This window comes from Dictyostelium discoideum (assembly GCF_000004695.1).
Source record: "Dictyostelium discoideum AX4 chromosome 6 chromosome, whole genome shotgun sequence".
Classification (NCBI taxonomy): Eukaryota; Evosea; class Eumycetozoa; order Dictyosteliales; family Dictyosteliaceae; genus Dictyostelium; species Dictyostelium discoideum.
This window is the reverse complement of record NC_007092.3, coordinates 2,790,999-2,805,634: the sequence shown is the minus strand read 5'-3', so window position 1 is coordinate 2,805,634 and position 14,636 is coordinate 2,790,999. Positions and strand designations below refer to the sequence as shown.

Sequence of the window (14,636 nt, the reverse complement as noted above, 5' to 3'; positions counted from 1 at the left end):
AAATTTTCAAATTTCTAATAAAACCGCCGTTTTTTTGAAAATTTTTAAAAAAGTATTTTTTTTTTTTTTTTTTTTTAATTAAAAAAATATAAAAAAATTTAAATGCCAATCGAACAAAAATATTTTTCATTATTTTCAAATTTATTTAAAAGATTAACAACTAATAATAATAATAATAATTATTTAAAAATGGCTCCACCAAATTTCGAAACTTTCAAAGTTAAAAAATTATCAGATAAAGCAATCATTCCACAACGTGGTTCAAAAGGTGCTGCTGGTTATGACTTATCATCGTAAGTTTTAATTTTTTTTTTTTTTTTTTTTTATTATAACTATTATTATTATTATTATCATAAAATTATCTAATTATTCTTTTTGTTTTTTTTTTTTTTTGTTTTTTATTTTTTTTTTTTAGAGCCCATGAATTAGTTGTTCCAGCTCATGGAAAAGCATTAGCAATGACAGATCTTCAAATTGCAATTCCAGATGGTACCTATGGTAGAATTGCACCAAGATCAGGTTTAGCATGGAAAAATTTCATCGATTGTGGTGCTGGTGTTATTGATTCAGATTATAGAGGTAATGTTGGTGTAGTTTTATTCAATCATTCAGATGTTGACTTTAAAGTTGCAGTTGGGGATAGAGTAGCCCAATTAATCTTTGAAAGAATCGTTACACCAGAACCATTAGAGGTTGATGAAATTGATGAAACTCAAAGAGGTGCCGGTGGTTTTGGTTCAACTGGTGTTAAAGTTCAAAATTAAGCCTATATAAAAAAAAAAAAAAAAGAAAGGAAAAAGAAAAGAAAAAAAAAAACCCACACCAAACCAAAAATAACCACACTTTACACAATAATACTTTCATGTACATTCAATAATAATTTTTAATAGTGGAGAGAATATTGCCATATATTATAAACAATCAATAAACAATTAAATATTTTAATCATTAAAAAAAAAAAAAAAAAAAAAAAAAAAACAACCATCACATCAATTTATTTATAATCATTCTTTTTTTTTCCTCATATTCCCATTAATTTTCGTTTAAAAATAAATCAAATTTCGTAATAAGGAAAAAAAAAAATAAAAAATAAAAAATAAAAAATAAATTTGTAAAAAAAAAAAAAAAAAAACGACATTCGCGAAATCTTTTGAGAACACAAAATTTATTTTTAATTAATTATTTCATTTTTTTTTAGTCGTTAACCATCCATATTAAAAAGATAAAAAATCTACCTACACACATATATATATATATATAAATATTTTTAATATGGATAATAAAAAATTAAATACTTTAATAGAATCAATTGATCAATGGGTTATAGAATCAAATGATGAGAAAATTTCAGAACTCTATAGGCAATCAAGTAAAGCCGATAACGAATTTGAAGATATACCGATATTAAAAGATTGTATTACATTAGCTTTTAATATATTATTAGGTGATTCATTAGTTGGTTCATTTAAAACTGATTTAATGAAAAAATTATTCTTATTAGATTCATTAAATAATTATAAAGATAATATTAATGGTAATATTTTTAATTAAATATATTTTTTAAAAACTATTTATTAATGATTTTTTTTTTTTTTTTTTTTTTTTTTTTTTTTTTTTGTATATAAAATTTAGAATATTTTGAAAAAGTTAATAATAATATTACAAGTTTAAATGAAACACCATTAAATCAATTAAGTGTTTTATTAAGTGGTATTACATTTTTAAATTTATATGTACAAATTAATTGGACTGGTCCAACTGTTCAAATTTCACCAGATTTCACTGTATGTATTTTATATAACATTTATAATGTTTAAAACATAAATATATTAATTTAATATATTTTTTAGTTAAAAAATGATAATAAATCAATATTAGAATTATTAGAAGTTGATGGTGAAACAGTTTATAAAAAAGTTAAGAATCCAATATTTTTATATTTATCAAAGATTTGTTTAGTTGATAATTATTCAATGTTAGATAGTTGTAAATCATCATGTTGGTGGTCATGTAGATCAGTGATGTATCATCAAAGATCATTAAAGAATGCAACACCAACATTTAAATCATTATTAAATGAAAGATTTCAAATTGTTACTAGATTTTATTCAATTTCAACATTATTAGAGGATTCTGAAGAGTTTATGGACACATCATCATCAACAACAAGTGAATCAAAGAAATCAATAAAAGAAATCAATGGTTTAAAAGATTTAGCATCACGTGCAATCATTGAACAATCATTAGTTTTCAATTATTTTAGACAATTAAATAAAATTAAAGAATCAATGGAAAGAGCATGTGAAGTTTCAGAATTGGATTGTGCATTAACTGGTGCATTGGGTAAGAGAACTCGTTTTCAAACATTTGATACAGCACAATTGGTAATGGAAGTTAAAAATTGTCGTCAAAGAGATGACAGTGGTGATGGTGATAATAATAATGAATTTAATAGAAATTCATCAATTAAGAGAGAAGTTACAAATGATGATCCAACTTTATTAGTTAGACCATCTTTGATTGAAGAGGTTAAAGGTCAAAATATTTTATTACGTAATGTTGATCAAATGTTAATTCTATTACAATGTTTAAATGTAAAGAATCAAAATAGTAACAATGGTTTAACTACAGAGGAGATGTTACCATATATTCAAAAGACATTGGAGAAATCGAATAATTGGATCATTCATTCAATGGGGTTGCTTATTAAATCGCGTTTGGAGATTGTAAGTTCTAAAACTGCAGAGAGGGCAGTACTTCAAATTCAAGCATTGGTAGACCAATATGATGATCCAACATCGAGTGCTACAGAAAGAATCAATGCTATCTATAGCACTGACTACCCAGCACGTTGGGATTTAGAGAAAGAGGTGGCAGAACGTTTCATTGGTATTGGTGCGGCAGCATCAGCATTTGAAATTTTCGAACGTTTAGAAATGTGGGATGAAGCTATTAAATGCTTAACTTTTATGGGAAAGAATTCACGTTCAGAGGAATTGGTTTTACAACGTTTGGAGATTGAACCATCACCTGAGCTCTATTGTGTATTGGGTGATTTGAAATCGGATGAACAATTCTACATTAAAGGTTGGGAACTCTCAAAGAAACGTTATTCTCGTGCTCAAAGATCATTGGCAAGATTTTATCTAGAAAGAGAGCAATATCAACTTTGTATTGATGCTTTTCAAATCGCATTGGCAATCAATCCGTTATTCCCAAATTCTTGGTTCTCTTTAGGTTGTGCAGCTATGAAAATCGAGAAATGGGATACTGCATTGAATGCATTCTCTCGTGTAGTTTCATTAGAGCCAGAGGAAGGTGAGGGTTGGGCAAATTTAGCATCCATCTATATGTACCAAAATAAAATGGATAAAGCTTCATCAGCATTAATGGAAGGTCTTAAACATAAGAGAGAGAATTGGAAAATGTGGGAAAACTTCCTCTTTTGTTGTATTGCCATTAAAGATTATCAAAATGCTGTCATTGCAATCAATCATATCTTTGATTTAAATGATAAAAAGGTCAATCTTAAATTATTATCAATCATTGCCGACCATGTAGTTTCAAAGGATCAATTGGATAAACAAGGTATTTCCGGTTCAAAAATGGAGAAAACTGTATCGGAATTATTCGGTCGTTTAACTTCAAAACTTACCAATAATCCAGATTTATGGCGTCTTTATTCCTCCTATCATCATCGTTTAGGTAATGTTGATAAGGCAATAGATCTCCAACAAAAAGCCTGTCGTTCTTGTGAGTCTGCTCATTGGGAAGGTGAACAATCAACTTTTGAAAAGGTTTTACAATTCAATACAACCTTGTGTGATCTTTATTTCCAATATCCAAATACCTCAAATATTTACTCTGCAAAATTAAAAGTTAAAAGTATTCTCAAAAAATGTGAATCCTCTTGGAAAGAAACTGAACATTATAAAAATTTTGAACAATTATTAATTAAATTAAATAATTATGAATCAGAATTACTTCAAAAAAAATAAAAATTATTAAATAATAAAAAAAAAAAAAAAAATTTAAAAAATTAAAAAAATTTGAAAACTTGGAAACTATTAATAGTTTATTTTTTTTTATTTATTATATATAATATTTTGGATAACTGACACATATTAAGTTTTCAGTTTTTATTTTATTTTATTTTATTTAATAATTTTTTCGAACATAATGATTAATGATGTTGACAACTAAAAAAAGAAGTTAAAAAACCTAAAACCTTAAACTTCTTTTTTTTTTTTTTTTTTTTTTTTATTTTTAAAATTATTTTTTTATTTTTTATTTTTTTTTTTATTTTTTTTTATTTTTTTTTATTTTTTTTATTTTTTTTATTTTTTTTTTAACTGATCCCCTTTGTAATTTCATAGTCTTCAGTGACACAATTAGGTTGTAATTAAATTCAAAAAAAAAAAAAAAAAAAAAAAAAATTAATTTTATTTTTTTTAAATTTTATTTTTTTTAATTTTTTAATTTTTTTTTTTGGATTTAAAAAGGGAACATTTTTTTTTTTTTGTTTTTTTTAATTTCCCAACAATAGTCGACTGAAACATAATTTTATTATATATATATATAAATTTACATTAATAATAATAAAATTTTTATTATTATTAATTTTTTGTACCATTATCAACCAATTATAACATTACATAGATTTCTTTAAAAGGATTCTTAAAATATATTTTCTTTTTTTTTTTTAAATATCAAAAATCTCCCACACAACCACACTTTTTAAAGGGTTTTTTTTTTTTTTTAAAATAAATACAAATTTAAAAACCGACACTACCGATAATTTTTTAAAACAAATATTAATACTTTTTTTAAAAAAAAAAAATAAAAATAAAAAAACACAAAACAAAACAATTTTAAAAAACTGTTTACACTTAATAATAAATAATTAAAAATATCATATAAATAAAATCTTATAAAAATATGTCTTTATCAAAATTATCACTATCATCAAAAGCATTATCAAATCCTCAAAATTCTAAATTATGTTTAAATGGATTTAAAAGTTTAATATTAAAGAATATTATATCACCATCATCATCTTATAAAAGTAGAAATTATACAAGTGGTTTAAATATTCGCCAATATAATAATAAATCAATTTATAATAATGAATTTAAAAATATAATTAAAAATAACAATATCACCAATAATCAATCTAATCCATTAAATATATCTTCATTTTCAAATAATTTATTAAATAGTAATACATCAATTTCAACAACAAATACATCATCTTTATCAAATATTAGAACATATGCAACTGCAAGAGAGAAAGTTCTTTCAAATGCTGATTCATTACCAAATGATGAAAATATTCAAGAGATGGCATATAAAGAATTAATTGAAATGGGTGATTATGATACGTATGTATATATATTTTTTTATTTTTATTTCTATTTTTTAAAAATTAATATTAATATTTTTTTTTTTTTTTTTTTTTTTTTTAAAAAATTTAAAGTATTGTAAAAAGATTTGAAAGTTTAGCATTTTCATCAAATGAAGAATGTGTAAGATATTATTTTAAAGCATTAGTATATAGTGGTAAAATTAATAAAGCAAATTTAGGAATGACAAAATTACCACCACCAACTAAAAAAATGACAAAAGCAGCAAGGGAAGCATTGGGATCTGAAGAAGCAATGAAAGGATTCTTTTTAAGATTTAATCATTTTCCAGAGGTAAATGAAAAGATTCATCAAAAACCAGTGGTTCCAGTTTTCAATATCAATGCAAATTCCAAAACCAATTTATCATGGTTTGATCGTTTTGTTTCATTATTATGGTTACCAGTATTATTATTCTTGGTATATTCTCTCACATCAGAGACATCCACTGTAAAGGAAGCCAATGGAAATAAACCTCAATACTTTGCCAAGGAATATGATGAAACCAATCAAACTCCAACCTCATTCGATGATGTTAAAGGTATTCAAGAGGTTAAGGAAGAGTTGGAAGAAATCGTTGACTATTTATTACATCCAACCAAATACAATAGCATTGGTGCAAAATTACCAAAGGGTGTTTTACTTTCTGGTGAACCAGGTACTGGTAAAACTTTATTGGCAAGAGCCATTGCCGGTGAGGCAGGCGTTTCTTTCCTCTATACCACTGGTAGTAGTTTTGATGAGAAATACGTTGGTGTTGGTTCACGTCGTGTTCGTGAATTGTTTAATGCAGCACGTGAAAAACAACCTTGTATCATTTTCATTGATGAAATCGATGCCGTTGGTAAATCAAGAAATACCGCGCACCACAATGAAACCTTGTTACAATTGTTGACAGAGATGGATGGTTTCGAAGGTAACTCTCAAATTATGATCATTGGTGCCACCAATGCTCCAAATTCATTGGATCCAGCTTTACTTCGTCCAGGTCGTTTCGATAGACATATCTCTGTACCAATTCCAGATATGAAAGGAAGATCCGAAATCATTGATCACTATTTGAAAAAGGTTAAACATACTGTCGAGGTTAAAGCCGATACAATCGCAAGAGCAACACCTGGTTTCACTGGTGCCGATTTATCAAATCTTATCAATACTGCCGCTATTAAAGCCGTTCAAAATGGTAAAGAAACCATTAGTATCAAACAAATCGATGATGCAAGAGATGATATTTTAATGGGTCGTGCTCGTTTGAATGCTGTAATGAGTGAAGAAGCAAGACGTAACACTGCCTATCATGAAGCTGGTCATGCTTTGGTAGCAGCAATGACTGAAGCCGCCGACCCAATTCATAAAGCCACTATCGTTCAAAGAGGTCAAGCTTTAGGTATGGTTTCACAATTGCCAGAGATGGATCATGTCCAATATACTCGTAAACAAATGATGGCTCGTCTTGCAATTTGTTTGGCTGGTCGTGCCGCTGAAGAAATCTTTTTCGGTGTCGATGGTGTTACAAGCGGTGCATCATCCGATTTCCAACAAGCTTCTTCTTTGGCTTTCTCTATGATTACCAAATGGGGTATGTCCGATAAAGTTGGTTTCATCTATCATAAAGATAAAACTTCACCAGAGGTTCAAAAGATCATCGAAGATGAAGTTAAAGATCTTTTAGATAAACAATATCAATACTCTAAAGAATTAATCATTAAAAATAGAGATAACATGGAGAAATTAGTCGGCCAATTATTGGAGAAAGAAACTTTAACTGGTGAAGAAATTTTAAAGATTTTAAATCCAAAAGTAACTTTACCAATTCAAAATAATAATAATAATAATAATATTTCTGTTCCATCTTCACCATCTTCATCATCTGGAAATTCATTATTACCATTACCTGTACCATCATCTTCTTCACCAATTGCAATTAGTCTTTAAAAAAAAAAAAAAAAAAATTTTTAAAAACATATATATATAATAAATAAATCGACGGATTTTTTTTTTTTTTTATAGTAAAAACCAAATATACTTTTTATTAATTTTATTTTATTTTTAATATGAATACTATTTTTAAATTTTTGTTTTATTAATATACCTATTTACTATAACCCATATATATCAATTTTATAAACTTCATAAGCTGGTTCTTCATAAGGATGTGATTTTTTTAATGCTTTTATTGCTGTTTCAATTAATTCAACTTTACAAACCATTTCAACTTTATATTCGTCTACATATTCCAGTTTATCAACTTTTCCAATTGATGGTGTTGCTCCAACTATTGGTCTGAATTGGCCAACTCCTTTTGTAACGAAACAACATTCTTGGTAATTACCAATTTTACCTGCACCAATTTCAAAAAGTGCATTTTTAACTTTTTCTGTATCTTCCAAAGGACAAAAAAATATAATTTTGAACATGTTAATTTTTTTTTATTTTTTTTTTAGGGAAATTAATTTCTTTGTTTGAAATTTATTTTTAGAATTGGATTTTTTTTTTAGAAATGAAATTAAAATGATTAATCTTTAGAAATGAAAATAAAAAAAAATAAAAAAAAGGATTTAGTATTTTTCAGAAATGAAAATTAAAAAAAAAAAGATTTTTTTACTTTTATTATTTTTTTTTTTTTTTTCATTTTTTTTTTTAATTTTATTTTTTTAAAAAAAAATTTACTAATATCTTTACATTAATTTAATATTTAATTTATCTTTATTTGAAATATTGGTTTTTGAGATTGGTTTCTAAAAGTGTGTTTTTTACCAACTTTTTTTATTTTTAATTAAAAAATAAATAATTATAAATATCTTTAAATAAATAATTATAAATATCTTTACATTAAAGAATATTTTTTTTAGATATTTGCTATCATTATTTTATTTTAAAAACGAAAAAAAAATTAGCCCGAAATTTGGCCATATTTTCCAAAAGTAAAAAAAAAGAAAATGTTCAATGTCAATTACTTTCAAAATTAATACCAAAATATAAAGATATGAATTACTCTGATGGTCAAAATCTAATAATTGGTAACGAGAGATTTCGTTGTTCAGAGGTATTATTTCAACCTTCAATTTTGTTAATTAATGAATCACCTGGTATTCACGAAGCATCGCTATAATTTCCAACTATCTTTTTAAAAATTTTGAACCAATCCCAATTTACTAAAGATAATATCTTCTCTTCCAATTTAAAATTTATTTATTATTACATGTTGAATTAATTGTTAAAAAAAAGAAAATAAAAATTTATAAAAGAAAAAAGAAAAAAAAAAAAAAGAAAAGAAAAGAAAATGTTAAATTATGAATATCAAATCGAAAGAAACAGTTTATTTCTAACACATTGAACGACATAACATATAGTTTTCAGAATAAATATCAATAACAGAACAATCTTGACCTGGTTCTGGGCATTGAACAGCTCTGTTACCACCAATTGCCATGATCTAAAAAATAATACAAATAATATTAATATTATGGATTTTTTTTTTTTTTTTTTAAAAAAAAAAAAAAAATACTTACGACATGATCTGGGACACCACCTGAACAACCGAAACAGTAGAATAATAAATCACCAGCTTTACAACCTGAAGTATTACTACCGCTACAACCACTACATGCGGTACCTTGTTTGTATTGAGTTGTAGTAGTACGGGTAATACCAGTCCAACCTGCTTCTCTATATTATTTTATCCAATTTAAATATTTTGATAGTGATGAAATCAAGTTAGATTTTTTTTTTTTTTTTATTTAAAAGAATAAAAATGATATTTTTTTTTTGTTTTCAATAATAATACTAACCTAAATGAGGTATAAACGATACCACTGCAATCCATACCACCTGAACCACCACAACCACAGCTTGTACCCTAAAAATAAAAGTTTTTTAATTAGTTTTCTTTTTTAATTATTTTTTTTTAAAAAAAAAAAATTCCAAAATATTAATATGTTTAAATTCTTACACCCCAAACGTATGGACCTATTTTTTTTTTTTTTTTAAAAAAAAAAGAAAAAATTAGTAAAAAATAATAAAATAAAAAAAGTGTTTAGAAAAAATAAAAAAAAAAACTTACAACCACAAGTTGCGTAATGTTCTGCTTTAGCAGCAGCAGCATTACAAACTGATTGTGATAAAGTGATATTCATTGATTCGCCAAATTCAGCGAGTCTATCAATTTGTGAATCAACATTAGCATTTGCTGAAACAAATAAAGTGAAGATAACTAAAATTAAAGAGAAAATTAATTTCATTTTTTTTATTCGATATATGTATAGATATATTATAATCCAAAGAGAAAAGATTAAAGTATTTATTGAAAGAAAAAAAAAAAAAAAAATATTAAAAAAAATTTTCAGTTTAAATCAAAACCAACCAACCAACCAACCAGGGCATTTAAAATTTTTTTTTTTATTTTTAATTTTTATTTTATTTTATTTTATTTTTTATTCAAATAAAATATCTATCCCTAACTGCTTTTTTTGAAAACTAGTTTTGGTATGTCTGAAAACATTCGGAAACGCTCAAAAAAAAAAATAAAAAAAAATAAAAAAAATAAAAATAATTGGGTTTGGGTTTAAGATTAAATATCACACAGGGCAAAATTCTAAATTTCCATAAGAAAGAGAAATTCAAAATATATTTTTTTTATTATTTTTATTTACAAACGTAAGAAATCAGTATGGTGTAACTCTGATGATTTAGAAGTCCTCCCTTTAAAGTTCTGTAGGACCTGGTCAAAAAAAAAAAAAAAAAAAAAAAAAAAAAAAATCTAAAAAAAAAAAAAATGAACATAGTGATATCCCAAAATCTATTTTTAAAAATAGGATGGGTATGTATTTTATAATAACAACCCAAAAAACTAGTATTTTTGATTATTTATTTATATATATATATATGGATATTTTTTTTTTTTTTTTTTTTTTTTTTTTTTTTTTACGTTGTTAATATTAGTTTTTGATAAAAACCATTGTTTGGTTATAAAAAAAAAAAAAAAAAAAAATTAAAAAAAAAAATTTATTTTTTTAATTTTTTTTTTTTAAAAAAAAACCAATGGTTGTTGTGAAAAACTAATGTTAACAACAATTGCCAACCACACGCATAAAATTCCCCCTATTAAATTTTAGTTATCAATGAAAAAAAGATATTTTCCATTACATTTTTTTGTGCCATTCTTGTAAAAAAAAAAAAAATTTTTTGAAAAAAAGAAATTTTTAAAAAAAATTGGGTGGTAAATCTACATTTTCGTTTTTTAAGTGATCAAAAAAAAAAAAAAAAAAAAAAAAAAAAAAAAAAATTAAAGATTAGAAAAAAAAAAAAAAAGAAGACATGATCATTGATTTGTTTCACATAATTCACACAAATTTTATTTTTTTTTTTTAAAATTATTTTTATTATTTTATTTTTTTTTCATTTTTTATTTTCTTCGATCGATTTGACAGACTCTTTTTTTTTTTTTTTTTTTTTTTTGTGTTTTTTTATTTTTTATTTTTTGTTTTTTTTATTTTTTTATTTTTTTTTGTTGTTTTTTTTGTATTAAATTAATCACCAACATCTAATAATAATTATTTAATTTATTTATACACCCACTTAAAATATATTTATATAAACCCCCCTCACACCCAGATAAATTCTCAAATATAATATTAAAAAACATAATACATCGATTAGAACACTTTAAAGACCTTTTTATTTTTTTTATTTTTTTTCTTTTTTTATTTTATCTTGGTGTTTTGTTTTTATTTTTATTTTTTTTTTTATTTTATTTTTATTTTTTTATTTTTATTTTTTTATATTTTTTTTTTTTTTGTTATTATTATTATGATAATAAAAGGAAATATTAATAATAAGAACCCTGGCAACATCTATATATAAAAAAAAAAAAATATATAAAAAAAAAAAATATATAAAAAAAAAAATAAAATAAAATAAAAAAATAAAAAATTAAAAATATATTTATATATTTTATATATATATAAAAAGTAGAATAATTTTAAATTTAAATAAAAAGAAAATTAAAGTTTAAAAAAAAAAAAAAAAAAAAAAAAATGAATGATCACCAAACTATTTCAACATTAGAATTACATCCAAATGGTGATTATTTAGCAGTTGGATATGATAATGGTTCAATTGCAGTTTTAAAAATATTACAACCATCCTCATTATCAAAATTTAACAATAATAATAATAGAAAATATAACAACTATCATTTTAAAAATAGTGTTAATAATTTTAATAGTAGAAATATTAATAATAATAACACAAAGAATGGAACCGCCCATAGAAATAAATTAATAGGAACAAAAAGAAAAACAATTGATGAAAATGAAGTTGAAAATGGTAATAGTAATGGTAATGGTTTCAATCAAGATGATGACAATCAATTTAAAATGGAACTAGATGATAGTGGCAATGAAGATACAAAAAGTAGCAGTGGTAGTAGTGATGATGGTGATATTAATAATAGTAATAGTAATAACAGTAGTAGTAATGGTCATAATATTCATAATGGGAATAGTAATGGCCACAATAATTATAATTATGATGAAGATGAAGTTGCTGATAATTATAATGATGAAGATGCTGATGAAGATACTGATGAAGATAATAGTATTGTAAAGATTGATATTGATGATAATAAATCATATAGAGTACTATGTTTCTATCAAGCACATGATACAGAAGTGATTCAAATTAAATGGTGTAAAAATCATAGTTTAGCATTATTATTTCTTTCAACAAGTGTTTGTTCAATTAAATTATGGAGATTACAATTATTACAAAATCAATATCCCGAGAAACCAAATCTATTAACTTCATTAAAAAATTCTTTAAATTCACCAATTACCACCACCACCACCACCACCACTACCACAACAACTACTACTACCAACAGCACCACTACATCACCCAATAATATAAATTCAAGTTTAAATGGCAGCGCAACCTCAAATATATATAATCAATATAGAATCAAATTTGATTTAAAAAGGTTATTTGAACATGAAGAAATATTTAATATAAATTCAATCAGTTTAAATAGTGATGGTAATACATTTCTATCATCTGATGAATTAAGAGTTTATCTTTGGGATTTAAATCAAAATCAAGAATGTTATAGTATGTTTATTTATAAATATAGATAAAATAAAAAATATACTAACCTTTTTCATTAATAATAATAATAATAATAATAATAATAATAATAATAGATATAATTGATTTAAAACCAACTAGTATGCAATTATTAAATGAAATTATTAGAGTGACTAAATTTCATCCAAATCATTGTAATTTATTAATGTATGGAACAAGTAGAGGATCATTGAAATTATGTGATATGAGAGAATCGGCATTAATTCATTCATATAGTAGATGTTATGAACCATTGGAAGTGAATCAATCAGCATTTGCAGATTATTTGAATTCAATATTTGATATGTCATTTTCATTGGATGGTAGGTATGTTGTATCTAGGAATTTACAATCTTTATCCATTTGGGATATGAATATGGATAATAGACCATTGGCAATTTATAATCTTTACAATGAACAATTACTAAATCAAAAACTTTATGATTTTCATGAATCATCATCATTTGTCAATAAATTTCAATGTAATTTCATTAATCAACATCAGGTTATAACTGGATCCTATGATAATAAATGTTTAATTTGGAATCCATTCAATTCAGAAAGTTTTATTTTAGAATCTCATCTAAGACAACAAAATCAAAAGAAAACTACTGCCATAAGAAATAGAATCAATAATTATTTCGAACAACAACAATTAATTTCTTCACCCTCAAGAGATCAAGTAATGAGCTTTTTTAATAAAATTTATTATAATTCAAACTTTTTTAATATACAATTATCAACACTTTCAAAAATTAATAATTTAAATAATTTAAATAATAATAATAATAATAATAATAATGATTTTATAAATAATATTTTAAATGGTAATAATTTAAATGGTAATAATAATAATAATAATAATAATAATAATAATAATAATAATAATAATAATAATAATAATAATAGTCCAAATAATAATAATACAAATAATAATAATAATAATAATAATAATAGTAAATTAACTATAAATGATTATTCAAATAGGATTGGCTCAATTTCAACAGCATATAATAATAATAATAATACTTTATCTTTAGCAATTAGTTCTTCATGTCATTTATTCCTTTATAGGTAAAATCATTTATTTTATTTGATAGGTTAAAAAAAAAAAAAAAAAATGTATATATTTAGAAAGAAAAAAAGAAATGCAATTGTAAGAGTTAATTCTCTTATAATTAAATAAATAAAAAACTAATATTTAGNTTTTTTTATTGTTTTTTTTTTTAAAAAAAAAAGGATTCTATTGTTTTTAGTTTTTTTTTTTTTTTTAAATGGGTTTTAATTTTGACGCCTATTTTTTTGTTATTTTTTTTTTTAATTTTTTTTTTTTTTTTTTTTTTTGTTTTTTGTCATTAAATGACGATTGTATTATTATATTATATATTTATTATTATTGATTTTTTTTATTCGATTTAATAGAAGGTTGGACCAGAAATCTTTTTACATTCTAAGAAAGATTCGTAAACCCATTGGCATGAATTGATATCGCTTTGGTTCTTTTCTAAACAAGTCATAAAAGATTTGTATAATGGGTTGCAAGCATTTTCGGTTTGTTGTTGGTTATTGCTCATCATTGATTGTTGTTGTTGTTGTTGTTGAGTGTCGACATTATTGTTATCTGAACCACCAAAGAGTGATGAAACACCACCAACAAGGGCGTGACCAACTACGCTACCAGCCATAGCACCAGCCATTGAGCTACCCATTGTTGCTAACATACCTGGACCTTGGACAACAACTGGTTGAGCTGGTGTAGTGGCAGCTGGGGTTGTAGCAGCTGGAGTTGTTTTAGCTGGTGCTGATGTGGTTGTTGGTTTTGATGCTGTAGTTGGTTTTGATGCTGGTTTTGAAACTGATCTTGATGATGCTCCACGTCTTGAACCTGCCATTTTTTTATATTTATTATTTATATTAATTTATTTGAGAAAGGAGTATAAAAATTCTTTAATAAAAAATTTTATATGTAATGTTATATGAAAGTGTATGAAATTTAAAAATAAAAAAAAAAAAAAAAAAATTTAAAAGTTTTTTAAAAAAAAAAATGAAAAAAAAAAAAAAAAAATAAAATAAAATAAAAAAAATAAAAAAATTAAAAAAAAATAAAGAAAA

General features: G+C 23.6%; 8 protein-coding genes across 8 annotated transcripts; 5 read left to right on the top strand and 3 right to left on the bottom strand.

Moving 5' to 3' along the window:
* Window positions 1-102: 102 nt before the first annotated feature.
* dut (dUTP diphosphatase) lies at window positions 103-764 on the top strand (the record flags this gene model as incomplete). Its single annotated transcript, XM_629167.1, has 2 exons — window positions 103-293; window positions 416-764. 2 exons carry the CDS (start codon window positions 103-105, stop codon window positions 762-764), a joined length of 540 nt encoding a protein of 179 aa, XP_629169.1.
* A 508-nt stretch (window positions 765-1,272) lies between these two features.
* Window positions 1,273-3,998, top strand: ttc27 (tetratricopeptide repeat domain 27; the record flags this gene model as incomplete). The annotated part of the gene is made up of 3 exons (XM_629166.1): window positions 1,273-1,534; window positions 1,633-1,784; window positions 1,851-3,998. The coding sequence occupies 3 exons, from the start codon at window positions 1,273-1,275 to the stop codon at window positions 3,996-3,998; spliced, it is 2,562 nt and encodes an 853-aa protein (XP_629168.1).
* Window positions 3,999-4,938: 940 nt separating this feature from the next.
* On the top strand, window positions 4,939-7,337 carry DDB_G0293388 (ATP-dependent metalloprotease; the record flags this gene model as incomplete). The annotated part of the gene is made up of 2 exons (XM_629165.2): window positions 4,939-5,381; window positions 5,477-7,337. 2 exons carry the CDS (start codon window positions 4,939-4,941, stop codon window positions 7,335-7,337), a joined length of 2,304 nt encoding a protein of 767 aa, XP_629167.2.
* A 164-nt stretch (window positions 7,338-7,501) lies between these two features.
* Window positions 7,502-7,819, bottom strand: DDB_G0293370 (hypothetical protein; the record flags this gene model as incomplete). Its single annotated transcript, XM_629164.1, has 1 exon — window positions 7,502-7,819. One exon carries the CDS (start codon window positions 7,817-7,819, stop codon window positions 7,502-7,504), a length of 318 nt encoding a protein of 105 aa, XP_629166.1.
* Window positions 7,820-8,388: 569 nt separating this feature from the next.
* On the top strand, window positions 8,389-8,514 carry DDB_G0293368 (hypothetical protein; the record flags this gene model as incomplete). The annotated part of the gene is made up of 1 exon (XM_629163.1): window positions 8,389-8,514. One exon carries the CDS (start codon window positions 8,389-8,391, stop codon window positions 8,512-8,514), a length of 126 nt encoding a protein of 41 aa, XP_629165.1.
* Window positions 8,515-8,727: 213 nt separating this feature from the next.
* Window positions 8,728-9,643, bottom strand: DDB_G0293366 (NLP/P60 domain-containing protein; the record flags this gene model as incomplete). The annotated part of the gene is made up of 5 exons (XM_629162.1): window positions 8,728-8,838; window positions 8,915-9,071; window positions 9,194-9,261; window positions 9,355-9,371; window positions 9,466-9,643. The coding sequence occupies 5 exons, from the start codon at window positions 9,641-9,643 to the stop codon at window positions 8,728-8,730; spliced, it is 531 nt and encodes a 176-aa protein (XP_629164.1).
* A 1,794-nt stretch (window positions 9,644-11,437) lies between these two features.
* Window positions 11,438-13,602, top strand: DDB_G0293386 (hypothetical protein; the record flags this gene model as incomplete). Its single annotated transcript, XM_629161.1, has 2 exons — window positions 11,438-12,509; window positions 12,602-13,602. The coding sequence occupies 2 exons, from the start codon at window positions 11,438-11,440 to the stop codon at window positions 13,600-13,602; spliced, it is 2,073 nt and encodes a 690-aa protein (XP_629163.1).
* A 337-nt stretch (window positions 13,603-13,939) lies between these two features.
* DDB_G0293382 (hypothetical protein) lies at window positions 13,940-14,416 on the bottom strand (the record flags this gene model as incomplete). Its single annotated transcript, XM_629160.1, has 1 exon — window positions 13,940-14,416. The coding sequence occupies one exon, from the start codon at window positions 14,414-14,416 to the stop codon at window positions 13,940-13,942; it is 477 nt and encodes a 158-aa protein (XP_629162.1).
* Between the last annotated feature and the right edge of the window lie 220 nt (window positions 14,417-14,636).